At 43.8% G+C, this 20,559-nt stretch overlaps 1 protein-coding gene across 1 annotated transcript; it reads left to right on the forward strand.

Annotated features, from left to right (window-relative positions):
* The first annotated feature begins 15,920 nt into the window (after positions 1–15,920).
* Positions 15,921–18,383, forward strand: lbx1a (ladybird homeobox 1a). Its single transcript, XM_071479765.1, has 2 exons — positions 15,921–16,588; positions 17,391–18,383. Exons 1-2 carry the CDS (start codon positions 16,261–16,263, stop codon positions 17,924–17,926), a joined length of 864 nt encoding a protein of 287 aa, XP_071335866.1. The 5' UTR covers positions 15,921–16,260; the 3' UTR covers positions 17,927–18,383.
* The last annotated feature ends 2,176 nt before the right edge of the window (positions 18,384–20,559 follow it).

The raw sequence follows: 20,559 nt of genomic DNA on the forward strand, positions 1-20,559 counted from the left end.
GTCCATTATGTTATTTCAAATTTGCTGTGCTGAAGTTGTAATGTAGTTACTCTTAGTTTGTTTTTATTTTTATTTTGGTTTCATGTCAGTTCACTAACTCTCCTGTCATTTCAGATCCTGCCTTTCTTCCCTGCCATGCAATCAACTAATTTCCCTCACCTGGGTTCCCCCGCCCATCTCCTCCTCACCTGCAGTCCATTTGCTCATTAGTTCCTCAGTTATATATACTAGTCCATTTTCACTTGTTCCCTGCCAGATTGTCTTGTGTTATACGTTGCCAAGCTCTCCAGCATTTCCAGTTCTGCCTTCCTGTTCTGATCCTGTTTTGCCTTTCTTGGACTACGGATACCTGCCTGCACCTTGACGCTCCTGAGCCTATGCAGCTGGGCAGGACTCGGCTGTCTACAGCAGAACGACAGCGCTGCCTAAGGGAGAACAGGTGTCTGTACTGTGGTCAGGACGGCCATTTTGCCTCATCGTGTCCAGTAAAAAGACATGGCTCACCAGTCATCCTGAGGGCGCTGGTGAGCCGGTCTGTGAACTCTGAAATGCCCTCTCGGTCTTTGGTTCAGGTCAAGCTGCTCGGCTCTGGCAATTATCAGACTGTCTCTGCTCTCATTGACTCTGGTGCAGATGAAAGCCTGTTGGACATGACTCTTGCCTCCCAGCTGGGTCTTGGTCAGGTGGATCTGGAGAAGCCTATCGACGCCTCAGCCTTGGATGGTCGTCTCCTCTTCCTACAAGGGGCTACCATTTTCTCCAAACTCGACCTCCGCAACGCTTATCATTTGGTGAGAATCAGGGAGGGCGATGAGTGGAAGACAGCCTTTAATACTCCTAGTGGTCATTATGAGTATTTGGTCATGCCGTTTGGTCTCACTAATGCTCCTGCAGTCTTCCAGGGATTAGTCAATGATGTTCTGTGGGATCTGCTCAACATATCTGTTTTCGTGTATCTGGATGACATTCTTATTTTTTACAATCCAGGGAGGAGCATGTGGTGCATGTACTCCCTCTTCGTGCCTGGAGACAGACATGTCATCCTGGGAACTAAGAGTGGGAAGCTGCAGATCTTTGAGTTGGCCTCAGGAACCCTCCTGGAGACTGTAGATGCCCACAACGGAGCCCTGTGGTCCATGTGCCTGGCCCTAGACCAGAGGGGGATTGTGACAGGAAGTTAACCTATCGAAGGTTCATTCGTAACTACAGTTCAGTGGCAGCTCCCCTCACCGCTCTCACTTCCCTCAGTGAGCCCTTCCAGTGGTCCTCTGAGGCTGAAGCGGCTTTTGGTGAGTTGAAGTCATGCTTCACCTCTGCTCCTATTCTCATCTTTCCAGATCCTGCTCGCCAGTTTATTGTGGAGGTGGATGCCTCGGACACTGGTGTCAGGGCTGTTCTTTCTCAGCGGTCGGCTGAGGACCAGAAGGTTCACCCATGTGCTTTCTTCTCCTGGAAACTGGCCCCAGCGGAGAAGAATTATGACATTGGGAACCGGAAGCTGTTGGCGGTCAAGCTTGCACTGGAGGAATGGAGACACTGGTTGGAGGGGGCGGAGCAACCATTTGTGGTTTGGAATGACCACAAAAACCTTGAGTACATCCGATCAGCCAAGAGGCTTAACTCTCGTCAAGCGAGGTGGGCTCTCTTCTTTAACCGCTTTGACTTCTCCCTCTCATACAGACCAGGTTCCAAAAACGTCAAGCCTGATGCCCTGTCCCGTCAGTTCCAGTCAGAGGATTCCCCATCCCAGCCTGAAGGTATTCTCTCCCCTGCATGCGTCATCAGGGCATTAACCTGGAAAGTGGAGGATAAGGTAAAACGCTCCCACGCAGAACACCCTGCTCCTAGTGCTTGTCCAGAGAACCGATTGTTTGTTCCAGACAGTCTCTGTTCTGAAGTCCTCCAGTGGGGGCACTCTTCTTGTCTGGCTTGCCATCCTGGGGTGAGACGCACTTTAGCCCTTCTTCGACATCGCTTCTGGTGGTCTTCCATGGAAAGGGACACCAGGGAGTCCGGTCTCCTTCATCCTCTGCCAGTTCCTCGCCGTCCCTGGTCTCACGTTTCTTTGGACTTTGTTACCGACCTACCACCGTCTAATGCTAACACAGTTATACTCACTGTTATTGATCGTTTTTCCCAAAGCTGCCATGCTCATTCCATTACCCAAATTACCCACTGCCAAGGAAATGGCTGAGGTTTTGCTACAACATGTGTTCCGGCTACATGCTCTCCCATCTGATGTGGTCTCTGACCGGGGACCACAATTGACCTCTCACTTTTGGTCCGAGTTTTGCAGGATGCTGGTTCACCCACAATCCAATGGTCAAGCAGAACGCATGAACCAAGAGATGGAGACAGCTCTGCGCTGCCTTGCTTCCCGCAATCCCTCCTCCTGGTCTGAGCAGCTCCTGTGGGTTGAGTATGCTCATAATACTCTGCCCAGTTCAGCTACTGGTCTTTCACCCTTCCAATGCTCCCAGGGCTACCAACCACCACTCCTTCCAGAACAAGAACGTGAAGCCAGTGTTCCCTCTGTTCAGGCGTACATCCGACGGTGTCGGCGCACTTGGATGCAGGCCCGCTCCACACTCCTGCGCTCTTCCGACCGTTACCAACGATCGGCCAATTGACATCGTAATCCTGCACCCCGGTACACCCCAGGACAACGCGTCTGGCTGTCGACACGGGATCTTCCTCTCAGAGTGGACTCCAAAAAATTGGCTCCCCGTTTTGTGGTCCCGTTCCCGATCTCTAAAGTAATCAATCCTGTGGCTGTCCGTTTTCGTCTTCCATCATCCATGAGGATTAACCCCACATTCCATGTTTCCAAGGTCAAACCTGTTAATGAGAGTCCACCTCTGACCCCCTCCAAACCCCCACCTCCCCCCCGGCTCACTGATGGGGCACCTGCATACACTGTGAGTCGGATCATCAAATCCCGGCGACGTGGCAGGGGCATGCAGTATCTGGTAGACTGGGAGGGTTACGGCCCCGAAGAACGCTCGTGGGTCCCTGCTCGCAGCATCCTGGATCCAGCTCTCATCACAGACTTCCACCAGGCTCATCCTGATCAACCAGGTGGGACGGCCGTCCCTGGGAGGGGGGGGGGGGTTCTGTAACTAACTAACTCTTAGTTTGTTTTTATTATTTTGGTTTCATGTCACTTCACTAACTCTCCTGTCATTTCAGATCCTGCTTTTCTTCCCTGCCATGCAATCAACTCATTTCCCTCACCTGGGAACATGACGGTGAGCATCTTTGAGTCAGAGAAGCTCAGACCATCAGTTCACCTCACGTCTCTTCTTTCAAGCACTAAACCGATGCTGCTCTGTCACATTCAGCTGTGGACTGAACAGCATTTCAACTGGTTCAGTTGATTTAATCCCAAACAACTTTACACTGAAGAGGAAAAATGTCATTACTCCAAAGGACTAAAAAACTTAAATTGGTTCTCACAAAGACAGAGCACACACACCCACACACACAGTGTGTGGGTGTGTGGGTCTGCAGGCTGTGAATGATGCACTGGTTAAATGAGCAACTTTATCAGAGAGGTGGCTTCATGTCATCAATATCCTCTTATATAAATGTCAGCCAGGCCATTTTACTCTCAGCTATTTCCCACACTGCTGATTACATTACTCTCTTGCTTACTACATGGCTTACCTCTCTCGCCCTTGCTTCATTCTCTCTTTACCTGCACTCCATTAATCGTTCTCTGCTCTGACTCAGAGCCTTGTTCTCTCTTTCTTTCCTCTGTGTCTCCCTCCCTCTCTCTCTCAGTACTGTGTCAATACCCTGCCTCCATGAAACAAGTCAATTTTCTGCTGCCTTGGCAGGGGAATAAATCTTGGAGCAATCTGAGAGGCCAGAGATATTTATTTGTGCACGCACACGAGGACCGCGCACACACACACATCTGCTCAGGAGTGGGGGCGAGGTGTCGAGTGTGTGTTTGTTTTCTTGGTACATGGACAGGCTCGGTTGCAGTGCGCGCACACACACACACACACACACACACACACACACACACACACACACACACACACACACACACACACACACACACACACACACACACCTTAGGTAGACCAAGTGATCCATTACTCGGAGTTCAAGTGTGGCACAGCCTGGGTTACCAGCTGATGTAGAGAAAAATGTCAGGCACTAAAGGACATTTTCCACCTTATATATACACACACACACACACACACACACACACAGATGAGCTGGCTTACTTATATATTCATACACACATATACGTTGAAACAGCTTTTTCCTCCAGGTTAGGTTCTCTGGACTGTGAGGCTGTTCCCTGGTGAGGTTAGCAGCTACATTAAAGCCTCTGATACCAGTGATGGTTGTTGAAATATATAGAAATATCACAACAGCTACTTTATTACTTCCATAGATTTCATATGTTTTACAATTTTCAGCTTCTTCATAGACAGTTTGATTTTGTAGATAAGTAACAATGTTGTATATTCCAGCCCCGTAAACATCGTTTTGTTGTTGTTGTTGTTGTTGTTGTGTGTTGTTTTTTCCCTCTTTGTCATGATGAAGTTCATGTGTGGCCTTGGAACAAAACCAGATTAAATAGGCTGCTGGTAGTTGAATCTAAAATGATGCTTTGAATGTTTCAAGATCATAATATACCTTAAAGGAAAAGTCTTTATCTGAAAAGTAACTGGAAACTAAATCAGTGTTGTAGAGTGAAAAGTAAAATATTTCTTTCTGAAATCTAGTGGAGCAGTTTAAATAAAATAAAAATACTGTAGTAAAGTACAAGTACCTAAAACTGTAGTGAAGTGCAGTGGGTCCACTTCCTAGCATCTGACGTCGTATCACAGAGTCTTCATCAACACATGGAGTCTGCCCACTCGTCTCGGAGCTGCAGATGCTCTGAGCAATTGTGCCACTTCTTCTCCATGTTGGGTTAAAAGTTGAGCTTGAAAACAAACACCATGTGAACTGTGGAGACCCAGAGGTATTAGTTTCACTCAGGCCTCCACAGATTTATCATCACACTCCTGTAACACTGTCCAACTCGCCATAAACAGTTAAAAAAAAAATCTCAGCTGTTGTTTTGATGGGTACAATGTCCTCAAGACTGATGATAAAGAAACAAATGGAAATGCATGTGTACAACTAAACTACAACGGCAAATAGGTCTAGTGGAAAACGTGATGTCTGGCTGCACTAAGTTCAGAGCCAGTGTGTGTGCGTGTGTGTGTGTGTGTGTGTGCGTCTGCATCTACAGCAGCCTCTCCATGTCCTCACAGCAGGACCATGGTGTGAGTGAATAACAACCTTTTCATCCAATCAGTGTGAGTCACTACAAGGTTGTGACCCCTGGATTCTCCACTAGCCCCAGGAATATTTTCATTCCCATTGATCTGGAGAGGCTGGTGTTGGATCAATGCAGGAGCGAGGTGGCATTTGCAGCCTCTGATGGTAGTGTACTACAGTATTGGATGGATGGAGCAGCATGGAGGTGCAGGCACAGGACTGGTTTTGTGCAGTGGTGGAGGAGGTGTTAAGGTCTTTTACCTGAGGAAAATTATTAATACCACACTGTAAAAAGATTTCATATGTGTTGTGATTCATGTGTTTATTACAGTTTTTCTCAGTTGTTTTGTCTCATTTCCTCCATGAGCCAGTTCCTTCCTGGTTTTTCTGCCTGTGTCCACCTGTGTCTCCAGCCCCCCTGGTTTGTCTGTGTTCATGTGTGTTTGTGTGTAGATGCTGTGGGTGCAGCTTCCTCTACCTGGCTCTGGAGAGTCCCCACACCTGCTCATCTCATCGGTCACAGCAGAGATACTCTGGTCTTTTCTCCACGCATCACCTGATTGTTCCACCGCCTCAGTGTCAGTCAGCTGTCTGAGCCTCTGGACTCCAGAGCCAGACCAAAAACCTTGTTCACCAACTGCCTGTTTCATCCACCACTCTCCATTCATCAGCCTTCATCTTCATTCATATCCCAGACCATCCCAACCTGAATCTGGACAAGAATCGTCCGTGTTTTTCATGACACTCGTGAAATGGAAACAGATTTTTTTGAATGAATGAAAATGAAAAAAGACAAAAAAGTGTTACATTCATTAACAGCTGCAAAGCTGACTGGAGGCAGGTTGGGGTGGAAGGCGGATGTAGAAAGTGTACAACTGTTACACCAGAGACCCCAGGTTCATATGCAGAGTTCAGTTTATGGTTAGGTTTAAATAATGAAAGCATTTTGGTTAACAATGGAGGTCTGGTTTAAATATAAACCAACAAGTTGTGTCTTAAGTCACTGTGAACTTTTTTTCTGTTTTAAAACAGAAGTGCTGTGAGAGTATAAACATAACAATTAAAAAGTGTCATTTCTGTCATGAAAACAGTGGAAAATTCCTGTAAATGTGCAGGAAAAGCATTAAAATTCTTTACCATTTCAAACTAAAAGTGGTGTCACAAAAAAATGGACAATTCATGTCAGTGTACACAAAATCAATAGATACACACATTTAGTGTACCTGGACATGACTGATAGTAACAATTGAAACATGGAAATGAGAGTGTGATATGTGTAGTAAAACCTTTCACTGCCGGAATTTGCATATTTGCATGTGAACAGTGCTCAGTTTGATATCAAATAGCATCCTGTTAGCTCCTCCAGACATGTCATTGTTGTGTAGTACACTGGAATGTGCATATGATGAAAATTTCCAGGGTCCACTGCCGCTCTCATAAAACAGTAACATTTTGACCTCCATTGTTTACACAGTGTTCATTCTGAACATTGAATTTTTATATGAGACAATAACTTCAAAGCACAAGTTAAATTAACTCATTCTTGGTTTGTATATTGACAGAAAACGTCAGACGTCGAAACATGAGGTTAAGCTGGAGCTTTGCAAACTGTTGGAATTTACTGGTGAGTGAAAGTGATAAAGATAATCACTCTAGCGGCAGGTATTTACATGGGAAACAGAGTGGGCTCATATCTTGGAGATGGACATGGGCGAAGAGTCACTGAGGAGGAAGGAATTTCGAGCTGATTTACGTTATCAGCCATTAACCAGTTAGCTGATGTTTGGCGTGATGCACCTTTAACGTATGAGGGGCTGGTGAAAGGACCCGAGAACGTTACATCTACATCTGTCACAGCTGAGACCGTGCCTTCAGTTTCTTTCCCCTTCTTTTGTTTCCCATCCATCTTGTGTGTGTGTGTCCGTGTGTGTGTGTGTGTGTGTGTGTGTGTGTGTGTGTGTGTGTGTGTGTGTGACAGAGCATGTTGTGGCAGACCCGGTTTCCTGGCAACCAGCTGACTCCAGTCTGATTGCTTCATGCCATACACCTGTCGTCTCTGTGCACCTGCTGGTCATCTCCAATCAAGCCTCCTGTGACCTTGACCTTTTGACCTTTGACCTACGTCTAATCATTTCATCCTTGACTCCAAGTGAACATTTGTGCCAAGTCCCCTGAGGAGTTCTCGAGATATTGTGTTCATATTGCATCACCATGACCTTTGACCTTTAACCACTAAGGTCTTGTTTGTCCTTGAGCCTTAGTGAATATTTGTGCCACATTTGAGGAAGTTCCTTCGAGGTCTTACTGAGATATCCTGTCCATGAGAATGGGAAAGACTGATGTACAGATGGACAACCCGAAGACCATATACCTCCAGTCCTGGCTGTTGCTGGGGCGGAGGCTTAAAATCTAATTTTCCACTCAAAGCGGATGTTGGAGATCGGCTAACTGATATGCAGTTTAATATTCGAGCAGGGCTGCTCTTATACATCAGGCTGAAGGCCTCCTCCCAGCTGCAGCTCTCACTCACAGTCAGTCAACCTGCACTAATACACTCATAGAACTCAACTAATGCAACGCCTACTCACTAAAGCACATCATTTAGTGAACTGAGATCCTGCAGACCTGAGCTGACTGCAGTCTCATGCTACACATACACACACACACACACACACACACACACAATCATTTACACACCACTGGCAAACTGACTACAGAGCTGCAGGTTAACTACAAGCTCTTGTATGTGTTCTCCTGATCGTGGTACTCCATTTCCCATGAGTCCAGAGGTGATAGATGCAGCTAATCAGAGCTGTGAGCTTCCTGTCAGACAGCAGCGATCAGCTGAGACCGTCCATTAAAGAGCCTCTGTTTTTGTCCGATGCTGCTAAACACCTTCCCTTTAATTAAACATTGATTTTCCTTGAGCACACTCCTCACTGACAAACGACACGCTGCTCAAGCAATAACAGTATTAGTTAGTATTAATGACGCCAAACACTTTTCAGAGAGGAATAAAAAAACGTCCTCTTTAGATTATCGCTTGAATGTCATTAAGTCCTCGCCCAGCAGCGGGTAGTTAACTACCCAACCTGAGACGTGACACCCTATTGACCACAACTGGCTAGAAAACAATGGCCTGGATCATTACACCGACATATGGAAAGAATGATTTCCACCTAACGCCATGGTGTCCCTGCAGTGAACCTTTTTATAGAGGAGAGGAGAGGAGAGGAAATAAGAGGAGAGGAGATGGAAGAGGAGAGAGGAAAGAAAAGGAAAGTACAGGAAAGGAAAGGAAAGGAAAGGAAAGGAAAGGAAAGGAAAGGAAAGGAAAGAAAAGGAAAGGAAAGGAAAGGAGAGAGACTTAAAACCTTAAGCCAGACCTTAATTAATCCAATTCTTAACAATAAACATACACAAGGAAGTTAAACACATACTTACCACATCTGTAAAGAAGAAAAAGACAACAACAACAAAAAAAACATTTAATAAATAACAGGTTTCAACTATTTTCTGAAACTGAGAAAAATGGTTCATGAGCTCTTCTACACCAGACATCTCCAACTCTGAACTCTGTTCTAAGCCGCGTGGCCTCCAGACCACTGAACATAAGTTCAACATCTACAGATCCTGTCGCCTTCGTCTTATCTCTTCTAGTGAGTCAAAATATTAACCACACAGACAGGCCTGTCTGTCCCAGAGTACCTGGGACCAAAAATAAAAGGCCTGTCTTCTGCCTAACTTCTGCCTAACCTCTAAACTAGAGAAGCACTGCTGCAGCAAAGAGAAAAGTGGAGCCAGTCTGAGACAGCTGAGCCAAAGATGTTGTAAAGTTTCCTCGGCAAAGCACACTGTGACTCTGTGCCACATACAGCCACAGCCCCATGCACCACCCTCCACTGGAGATCAACACCTTGTTTCTCAGTGGGAGGTTTGTACAGAGACCTTCAGCCGATGACCCTGGCACCAACACACCAGACCAGCTGACTCTTGGGCACCACCTCCTGATGCTCTATTATGAACTTTTACAGTCGGAGAATCGGTGTTCTAAAAGCAAGCAGAGCCCAGCACAGATGCTGTTTCAGTCCAGAGCTGCTGCTTATGGTAGAAAAGACTGAAAGGCTGTTATAAGGCTGCAGAGGTCGATCAGCCCCTGGCCCCCCTCTGACACGGGTAAAACAGCCCAGCACGTCTAGTCTTGTGAAATCCTCCCGAGAAAAAATATCACCAGTTTCCTCTGTATTTCCATGAGGAGTGTGTCTGGAGGTTCAACAACAGTAACCTGGTGCCACAGCTTAGAGTCCTCCTGCAAGACATTTGGGTCCAGACCCACTTCCATTGAAGTAATTTTTTTTTAACTAGACCCTCCCTATTTTTACTTGAAAAGTCGTCACTCTCCAGAAACACACCTAAAACCTTCATCTGTGCTCCACTGCAGCCCAGTGCGTAAAGCTGGCTGCTCTTTATTGCCCAACTCTCCCAGTATAAGATTGTGACCAGTTGACTTTTGCAGAAGAAGCGTGTTCCAATAGCTCTCTGAACAGGGACCAGTCAGCTAAATCCTCCCCCCACCTTTGACAGAGGAGTGGCTCCTGAACACAAAAACTTAAAGTGTGAAATAAATTAATAAATAATAAACTTTTTTCCAAATGCTTTTTCCTGATCAATGGAAAACAGTCCCACATCCACCTCCTTGAGTTTAGACAGGTCAGTAACGTCCAAGACCAGCTTGTTCCTTGTTGTTCATTACAGTTCATACAGGTATATACAACCAGTCTATTTGAGAGATAATTATTTTACAATCTGTACACAGCAGTGAAACTGGTCTCGTCACACTCAAAATATTTCATCCTGTCAGAGTTTGCAGAAATAGCATAGAGACTGTTTTCATATTTAACTGGAATACATTTCTAAAACCTGCACAGGATGGTTCAGATACATGTACGTCTGTCTCTGTAGAGACCGAACATACTGCAGTCCAGTGTTGTTTTCAGCTGGGATCAACAGTTTCAAACCTGTTGATAAACTTTCAAGGAGACTTTCCACCACTTCATGAAATTAATCCTGAAATTTATCAAATATTTCAGCAAAGAGCAAAGATTCGCCAAAATCCTTTCTGCTCCATTAATCATCTGACCACCCCTCAGATTTATCTGGTGACCTTTTGGAGGGGCCGGACCAGCAAAGACTCAGGATTAATAATCTAATAGCATCAGGTGATAATGTGTCACTCAAAGTGCTTCTTGTCATGAAGGTAAAAACCTTTTCACTGTTACACACCAATAATAAAAAGTAGTATTTCAGTGTATGTTAATGGGAGAGCAGGGGAAAGGTGAGATCTTCAGGTGAGATTTTCAGGAATTAAAATTTAAAAAAAAACTTTTTCTTTCTTCATATGAAATGAAAACAGCTCGTTTTATAATCTTCCACTGGCTCTTTAAAGCGTTTCATGGGGCCCAGGGTTTAATGCAGCACACCTTTCACATCCAGCCATACCAGTCAGGGACAGAGAAAACTTTTTCTCATCAAAGTGTTGATTTGTCACAGTGTGCAGCTGGGCGGGGGCCCGGGGGGTGGCCCTGCTCAATATTAATGAACACATCAGACAGTTGTCATCAGTCATCTGTAATGAATAAATCCCTTTTGTCATGGTCCACAGTCAGTGAAGACAGCAGTCTGGTGGAGCCAGGCTGATCACATGACTTGGCCCCGCCCTCTGGGCCCAGACACAGATCACATTCACTCTAACAGCTTCGCCTTTATTTCCACCTCTTCATGTCGAGGCTTGGTGTGATTTTAGCATCTTTCAGGTGATTCTGGTGGCAACAGCCTTTCCACTGGAAGGTGCTAAAGTCAGACAATTCTACACCAAGCTTGTAACACAAAGCTGCTGTAAATAAATATATATGTAAATATATATGGTTTAAAATATATGGTTTAATATATTTAATAGTTGTTTAAACCATGGGCTTAGATTAATCCAACAATAAAGCATGATTTATGCATGAACCCCACTTCTAAATAAAGAAATTAAGTCTAAATGAAAACTCTATGATGTTGCATCAGAAATTCACTGGGTCGTGTCAGATGATTTTTCTTTTAAAGAAGACATATATGTATACATTGTATCTCCATACAGTCCAACCAAAATATAATATGATATTATTACTTTCTGAAGCCCCTGTAGTTACCTTACACCACTGATGAAATAGTCCATCAAATAATTCTGCATCTGAAACACCACAGCTTCTCTTCAGATTGCTGTAGGACAGGTTGTGTCCCTCTACCTCGCTGTCTGTATTTCCTGTCTGTCCATGTGTGCTCCTTCCCTAAACTCTGTCCTCCATCTGGTGGAAGTAGAGCCATCGATCATATGAAGCTCCTCGCTCTGAGTCCTCGGAGGTGCAGCTGTCCAGATCTCCGCTCCGAGCGGCAGCTTCTGTACAGCAAGACGTTCATCACGAGTCAAATCCTTCGTCGTGAACACGCCTACACTGCTGTGGTGTGGATGTGGAACATGTGCAGACATAATGCCACCTGTCAGACCAGCCAGATTTTTTAAATGTATCTGTAAGTGCAGTAGCAAAAATCATCAAATGCTCTGAAACTGACTCTAATGAGGACCATCCCAGGAAAGGAAAGGACCAAGACGTCCCTCTGCTGCAGAGGATGAGCTCATTACAGTCACCAGCCTCAGAAATCACCACTTCAAGCAGCAGACACATCTCAACATCAGCTGTCCAGAGGAGATGGCATGAATCAGAGCTTCACAGTCAAATTGTTGCAAAGACACCACCAGTGAAGGAGGCCAAGAAGAAGAAGAGAAGTGCTTGGACCAAGAAACACGATGAAAGAACATTAGACCAGCGGAAATCAAATGTGAGTACGTGAGACACAGAGAAGCAGAGTGGACGGTATCTGCATGTGTGGTTCCACCATGAAGCAGGGAGGAGGAGGTGTGATGATGTGGGGGGGATGCTGGTGACGCTGTTGGTAATTTATTCAAACTTGAAGGCACCTTTAACCAACATCCCTACTACAGAACTCTGCAGTGACATGCACCCCCATCTGTTTTTTTAAAGACATTTTGGGGATTTTTTTGAGCCTTTATTTGTTGGGACAGTAGAGAGGAAAGGTCGGGAGTCGAACCAGCAACTCGCCTGCTCAGAGCATTATGCACTCATATGGTACACGCTCTAACCACTTGGCCATTAGGTTCCACTAAGCTCAAACCAGATGAGGGTGCCCCCCACCCTCATCTGGTTTGAGCTTAGTGGAACTATCATTTGTTTTTCAGCAGGCCAATGGCTCTGTAAGGCCTCTTCAGCCGAGGAGGGTGAAGCAGGGCTGCATCAGATCACCATACCTAAACCAGCCGAGATGGTTCGGGATGAGTTGGAGCGCAGAGTGAAAGTAAAGCAAGTATTCAGCACATACAGGAGGGGGACTCCAGGTGACGTCGTGAAGCTGGTTGAGAGAATGTCGTCAGAGCAAAAGCTGGCTACTCTGAAAAATCTAAAAACCTAAAACATTTTGCTTGTTTTTATTTGTTTACTACATAATTCCATGTGAGTTATTTCATAGTTTTGATGCCTTCAGCTATTTTCTGCAATGCATAAAGTAATAACAATAAAGAAAAAACACTGAATTATATATTAATATATTATATATTTACATGTCTAGGTGTCTTTTAGAGAGTCTTAGAACAGTTTGATAAGTTCTCTGGGGTCTAATTATCCCTACACATGAATGTGAATCTGCAGAATAACAAACCGTACATTTGTTGGTCTGTGAATGAATTTTTGGCAAACAGGAAATTGTATTTATCCATACATCCAATAAAACATATAAAACATTTTTTTTTTAAAATAGCACTTCAGTACTTCATTGATTTATATGGCTTTCAAAAAGATCAGAAAAAAACAATTATTATTATTATTATTATTATTATTATAGATTTCTGTTAAATGAAAGCTCAGTAGTGGAGGACTTGGAGATTTGAACAAGTATCTTTTGAGTGAAGTTTGAAAGTGGAATCTGTCCCTGTTTGAATCTCATCTGCTGGTTGTGTTGTAGTTAACAGTTAAAGCGAGACAGTCATAAAACATGGGGAAACTAAGCCCATTTCCTTTTACAGATTTCTGCAGCTCTTTAATGTTAGCAGTGTCGTGGAGGCCTGTACAGCCACAGGGGTCCATATTTACAGCTGAGCAGCTAGGGGCCCCGGGTCGGCACTTCACAGAGCACACTTCCCAAAGATGAAATTAAAACCTAGGAGGAAAAGTGAATGTTTCTCCATTTGGGAGCGGGTATCAGATGAAGATATCACATCCATCAGCCTGGATGTTGAGCTCACCAATGGAGAATGAAACAGGGGAGGGTGCAGGCAGGAGGCCCGCTCCACAAAGATCCAAGACAAGGCGTGTAATCAAATGTCACAGCACGACCAAAGCAGGAGTAAATTACAAAATAAAACCATCCAAGGATTTTGTCAAAGCTCCAAAAGGCTGTGACTGCAGATGGCCTCCCAAACTCTCCTAATCACTCATCCATCTTCTTTATGGCCTGCAACTAAATGTTTAGCTGTGGGATAACTAATGGACAAACTCTATCTATCTATCTATCTATCTATCTATCTATCTATCTATCTATCTATCTATCTATCTATCTATCTATCCTGCTGTCACTGTTATATCATACAATTTGTTTGCTGAGGATCATTTTTTCCAAAACACACATAAGAATAAGAATAAGAATAAGAATAAGAATGCACACAGTATGTTTGTGTGAAAGTTGACTCTTCTCCTTGGAAATAAAAAAAATAAAGCTGTAAACTCCATTTGCTGATCAAGACCATGAGATGCAGTTGAAAGATCAGAAAAAAGCCAGTAGGTTGACCCTGAGGGTTGTTGTTTTTTTTTGTTTATTTTGTTATTTACATAATAACAATAACTGTAATTTAATGGCTGACATTACCTCTGTGTTGTCATTATTACTCCTCTTATAGCGAATAGCAGTGATTGCAGTAAATAGCTGTAGCAGATGTTTGTCCTGTGATAGTATGTTGGGGGAGGCAGTGCAGTGTGTAACCATGTGGTGAGATGTGGTGGAGCCCCCCACCCCTCACCCCACTGTGATTTGATCCTAATGCTTCACACTGCAGGGACTCATTAGATCTTAAAATCCAAACTCATTACATGTGAACACAGACTGTTGAAAAGTGTCAAGTATCAAAAGTTGTTGTGGAGCAAGTTTCTGTGGTTAGTTTACTGTCGGGTTATTTCATTTAGAAAACCTTCTCTCAGTGCAAACATATTTGATTTAGGCAAAGCTATTTCATTAACTCTGATGCATGGAGCTATTAGACACATTTTAAGTAAACAAATATGTCTAACAAACTAGCAGCATTTTATGTAGCCTGCAGTTATGTTCCCCCAGGTCCACATTAACAGAAGTGGAAATAAAAGAAAAGTCAGGCAAAAAGAAAAACTCAAAATTTGTCGAATTTTCTGTTGAAACTTTTCATTAAAATTGTAATTGTATAAAATTGTGCATATGTACCTAGACTATTATTAATAATAATATAATAATAATAATAATAATAATGATCCATTAATGTGAGCGGGTTTGTATTACAAAGTAATATAAATAAAGTCAAACACCGGGACATTCTGGCATTATTTTTGATCCCATCAGTTCATGACATGGAACATGTCTCCAATAAATACGTTATTTATTACTGCGCATACTTTGCTTTTCGCGTGTAATTTCACGACACTTCTCCACTGACTCTCGGCGTTAAATGAAAACCTACATAAAGCTGAAAATGTCCTTCATGCCAAGTCACTTGATATCCGTACCAATGCCGTGATATGACATCGCAAAAGGAAGTTTTCAAAAAGTATGAGCAAAGGTTGTATTAAATAATTAAATATCATTTATTTAAAAAATATTATAAAATATTATCAAATATTTTAAATTATTTCATAAATGATTTTCCAAAAAAAATAAATTAAATTAAAATAAAACTGATTCCTCTTTGTAACTTAAAGGAAGAATATGACACAGCTATTTTCATTTTCATAACCACAATAAACAGATTTCTGAGTCTGCCTCCTTGCTGCTGAGTTATAGCATGGTGCTGTTTTTCTTTCAGTTTTTTGTTTTTTTTGTTTTGTTTTTTTTAGAAGGGGGGGGGGGCGCTCGGGTGGCCAGGGCGATGCCCTCCTCTCTCTCTCTCTCTCTCTCTCTCTCTCTCTCTCTCTCTCTCTCTCTGGTGTTATCACGCTGATCCCCCCCCTCTCTGTAATTGGCCGGGAGATTGACTCGGTGCCGGTGGATCCAAATTGGCAGGAGCGCGCGCGGTGCCAATTACACCGTGTATGCAAATGAGGAGAGTGTCACGCGGAGAGAAACATTTGCTTGTTTTTGTGACAAATGATCTCATTTCAGAGGGAAAGTGTTCAGTGGGTCTGCTCCACTTTCTAATTGGACTCCTCCTCTCTGCCTGCCCTCTAATTACCGCTCCCCGGAATCTGACTGCGTCACTCACACACACACACACACACACACACACTTACACCCAAAGAGAGAGAGAGAGAGGGAGAGAGAGGGAGAGAGTAACGGATTGCCTTCCAGTCAGTAATAACTTGTTACTGGCGCTCAATCGCTGCTGCTCTTTGTGCATCACCGTCCACCGGATGGGTTCGGTGCGCGCCTCGTTGTGCGTCACCGTGGAGAAGTGTCTCGGAGACGTGGTGGGGCTCTGAGTGGGATTCAGAAGTGTCCCTGCAGCCTGCAGCTCGGCGGCCAACATGCGGCTGCAGAGGCACCTGTGATCCGAGCGGCGGATTAATATCTTTCCTCTGCTGTTGTCTCTCTCTGCACAGCTTCACCACAGCCCGCCAGCTTCCAGCTCCTCTTTGTATAAATCACCACACACGGTCAGGAGTCCCCCGCTGGGCCGCCATGACCTCTAAGGACGACTCGAAATGCCCAGCGGTGCTGGAGGAGCGGCGGCGCAGTCCGCTGGATCAGCTCCCGCCGCCGGCCAACTCCAACAAGCCGCTGACGCCTTTCAGCATCGAGGACATCCTCAACAAGCCGTCCGTGAGAAGGAGCTGCTCCCTGAGCGGAGCGGCGCACCTCCTCTCCCCCAGAGAGAAGCTGGCCCCGGCGGGTCACAGCCTGTCCGGCCGGGCGCTGCTCACTCAGCCCTCCCCGCTGTGCGCGCTGGAGGAGCTGGCCAGCAAGACCTTCAAGGGCCTGGAGGTCAGCGTGCTGCAGGCTGCCGAGGGTGAGACAGCTCTCCACTGCTGTGTTTTCATGAGAATTAACCGGCCTCACTGCTTATACCACAGCAGGAGGCCTGTTTTCGTTTCTGTGAGATGATTAAAAAAAAAAAAAAAACTTAAAGGAGCGCGGGCTTTATGGAGTGTGTTATAAATGTGTATATATAGAGTTTATAGAGCCAAGAGATTTTCACAATCAGTTGTGATTCTAGAAAATTCTGACTTTTGTTCAGTGTAAAAAAAAAGTGGGCCGGTGATATTTTCATTTTATTATTCATTGAGTGAAACACTAAAGGCATTTGTAAGGTTAGCCTGCATCGTATTACTAAAGAAAATGTGTACAATTGAAATATAACAACAAAACATTGTTTTATATCAATGAAAATATCTTTAGAATCTAAAACCATTTTCAAATGTAAATTTCAGTCTTGTTTTATCAGGCTAAGAGGACAAAATGTAGGATTAGAAAGGATGTTTTCGTCACTGATTTCCAGTTGGTGGAGGATCCTGTAATATAAGGAACTCCACCTTTAATAAAGAAACAACAAATAATAATTATCAGGCAGGAAAATAGGAAAAAAAGAAATTTTGTCTTTGGGAGGGACCAAGAATATTCAGAATATTAAAGAGAAATATTTATGAGCAACATCTGAGAACTGATCAGCTGAGCTGAATAAAATCTATCACTGATTCGGCTCATACTTGGTTTCTGGACGCAGGTTCATTGCTAAAGGTCTGTTGAACCGACACTGATCAGGTTTTAATTTATTATGACTCTATATGACCCAGTTCGCTTCCCTCTTTTAGGCCGAGACGGTCTGGCGCTCTTCGGCCAGAGGAACACCCCTAAGAAGCGGCGGAAGTCCCGCACGGCGTTTACCAACCACCAGATCTACGAGCTGGAGAAGCGCTTCCTGTACCAGAAGTACCTGAGCCCGGCGGACCGGGACCAGATCGCCCAGCAGCTCGGTCTGACCAACGCGCAGGTCATCACCTGGTTCCAGAACCGGCGGGCCAAGCTCAAGCGGGATCTAGAGGAGATGAAAGCGGACGTGGAGTCCGCCAAGGCCGTGGGAGCAGTGGCCCTCGAGAAGCTCTCCAAGCTGGCCGAGCTGGAGAAGTGCGCGGCGGAAGGTATGGGCGGGGGGGCGTTGTCCACCCCAGGCCACACCGAGATCGACCCGGTCTCATCCACGTCCCCGCATGACACCGCCGCCGAGAGCCTGGACTCCAGCAGGCCGCACATGTCGCCCTCCTCTCCCGCGTCTTCGCGGTACACAGAGCGGCTCAGCAGCAAGTTCTGCTCGGAGGAGGAAGATGAGGAGATCGACGTGGACGACTGAAGTGTCCCACAGACAGGCGTGGGAAGCGCCAAACAACGCGATGTTCGCGGACACAAACTCTGGGATGTCAGCCTCCACGCGCGGAGATGCGGCCAAACTTGTCACGGACAGACACGCGTGACACGTCCACGTGTACACAGACACGCAGGTGCACAGTCACGCGCGGGTCAGCTGGTTCATCTGCTTACAATCACGGAGAGATTTCCACGCATGTTTGAGACGGTTCAGAAGGCTTCTACAAATCAGTTTTATAAACTCCAGCCGAGTGTTTTTGATATATTATTTGTTCTGAAAGGATAATCACACACAGAAAATGTGAAATAGCTTGTAATAAATCACAGTTTAATATATTTATAAAGCTTTGTACACCCTTTAAGTGCCTTTACAACATACAGAAAAGTGTACAAAATGTGATGTAAACTAAACCGACGGTGTAAAATAAAAAGACCTTTTCAAATATTCAGTCTTTAGCACATTTATAAATCACTGCTCTGGAATATAATGAATCATGGGCTCGTCATATTTCCTTTTAAAAGTCACTTCCCGTGTTGGGGGTTGTGTGTGTTTGGGAGAAAAACAGATTCATTACAACAGCGAGTTGCCTTCTGACCTCCTGCGTGTATTTTCATTTTGCTCTGTGAGAAGCACAATGTGGAGAGTGTGTGTGTGTGTGTGTGTGTGTGTTCCCCGGGGGCCGAGCTCTCCAGCAGCGCGTAACACTGAGACAAGCGTGTCTCCCCGCTGCACCGTCCGGCGGCTCTCTGCGCACAAAGGCGGCCAGAGGAGAGTGTTCCAGCGGCCATATGGTTGCAGGACTCTCCTCTCAATTACGAGTCACTTTGATGAATTGACTTGACCCGTCTTTTCAACAGCGTGGCCTCCCTTTCACTCACACATAATGCGGACATGTTTGCTGGTCTGCGGGCCCGCTGCGCTAAACGCGGCCATGAATGTGAATGGAGCTCGGTGGGAGCTTGGAAATAATTGACTGGAAGAGGGCAGAGCTCTCAGTCACACACTTCATCTGTCCCTCATCAGCTACCTGTGGCAGTCTGCCTCTGTCCGCATCCGTGTAGACCTGATGCAGCAGAACAAGGCCCAGTTAATAATCTACATAAAAGTAGAAAAGAATAAAACTAAAATAACTGCTACTACACCGGACTATTTTCTGAGTGACTTCATGCAGCTACTTGAGGAAGGATACAGAATCCGCACATTTCCTCATTTCTCTTATCTTGGAGTAACTCCAAGGGCTTTTAATAGCATCTCACGGTCCTCAACATATTGTTCAGTCAGGTGGTGACAACGATTAGACTAACATTTTAATTTGATGCTCTGTTTCTAGTCTTCAATATTTCCATGAATGAATCTAAGGTGATACTATAACCTAACTACCTACAAACAGGCTACACAAGCTCAGTTTATCTGCGAAAATAATGATGAACTGTATGAAATGAAACGTGTCTCTTATAAATTCAAAATGAGCTCATAAAGAAAGAAAAACAGGCAGTCCCTCCACAGGAACAGTTCCTCCTCCAGTGGGAGGACCAGATATTCTTCTTCTTCTTCTTATTTCATCTGCTCTAAGTAGCTACAACATGAAGAGATTGTTTGCTGTCAAAAGCAAGCAGGCGTCAGACTGTCAGACTGCTGCTCTTCATTTCTTCACACACACACACATGCAGGAGAATCATTTATTCAATCTGCCGGAAAATTGTAGTTTGATGCATGTCCCCTGCTTAAACAACTGGACCTGACACCCCCCCCCCCCCCCCCCCCCCCCCCCGACCGATACACCACTGGCTGCTGCCACCTGGGACCTGCCAAATAATGACAAATATTTTCATACACAAATATTCATTAGCATTATTATATCAACTGAATTTAAAACTCACTACTTTATTATTATTATTATTATTATTATTATTATTATTATTATTATTATTATTATTATTATTATTATATTATTTATATTATTATTATATAAGTAAGTAAGTAAGTAATAAATATAATAATATAATAATAGTAATAAATTAAAAAGTATTAAATTCAAATTATGTCAAAATATTTTTGTGTAAATTTTAGCTTTTCACTTATTTTCATTTAGCTCATATTGTAAGATCATTATAGTTTTGTTTATTTATATTAATAATTCAATTATAATTTAATTACAATAAAATTGATAACAATAATATTATAATAATCGAAAAACACTATAATTCCGTATATATATTATTAATTGTATATATATATATATTTTAATATATATATATATATATATATATAGTATATTAAGAAGTAATTCAATTAAAATAATGACATAATGTAACTAATATAATATTATTCTGTACATGTAATATGATAATAATAACAATAATAACAATAATAATAATAATAATTACAGCAGTATTAGTAATACTAGTAGCAATAGCAGTAGATGTTGTAGAAAACAATTGCTATGTTAATAATGTAATAATGATCTCCGTTGCAGATTGTAAGTAGAGATTGGCATTACCATTACTGTATATAACATATTGACACATTATTGATTATCAATATAATAACATATAATCATTATTGTGATTATAGTGCATCATTATTTGAGCAGTTAGGTCCAATAATCAGTGAACACA

The sequence above is a fragment of the Trachinotus anak genome, unplaced genomic scaffold, assembly GCF_046630095.1.
Source record: "Trachinotus anak isolate AG129_WGS33_773 ecotype Australia unplaced genomic scaffold, CSIRO_AGI_Tana_v1 ptg000007l, whole genome shotgun sequence".
NCBI lineage: Eukaryota > Metazoa > Chordata > Actinopteri > Carangiformes > Carangidae > Trachinotus > Trachinotus anak.

Coding starts and splice junctions, on each gene's coding strand:
- lbx1a (XM_071479765.1), top strand. CDS start 16,261: ATGACCTCTAAGGACGACTCGAAATGCCCAGCGGTGCTGGAGGAGCGG. Junction 16,589..17,390: donor CGTGCTGCAGGCTGCCGAGG/GTGAGACAGCTC, acceptor TCCCTCTTTTAG/GCCGAGACGGTCTGGCGCTC.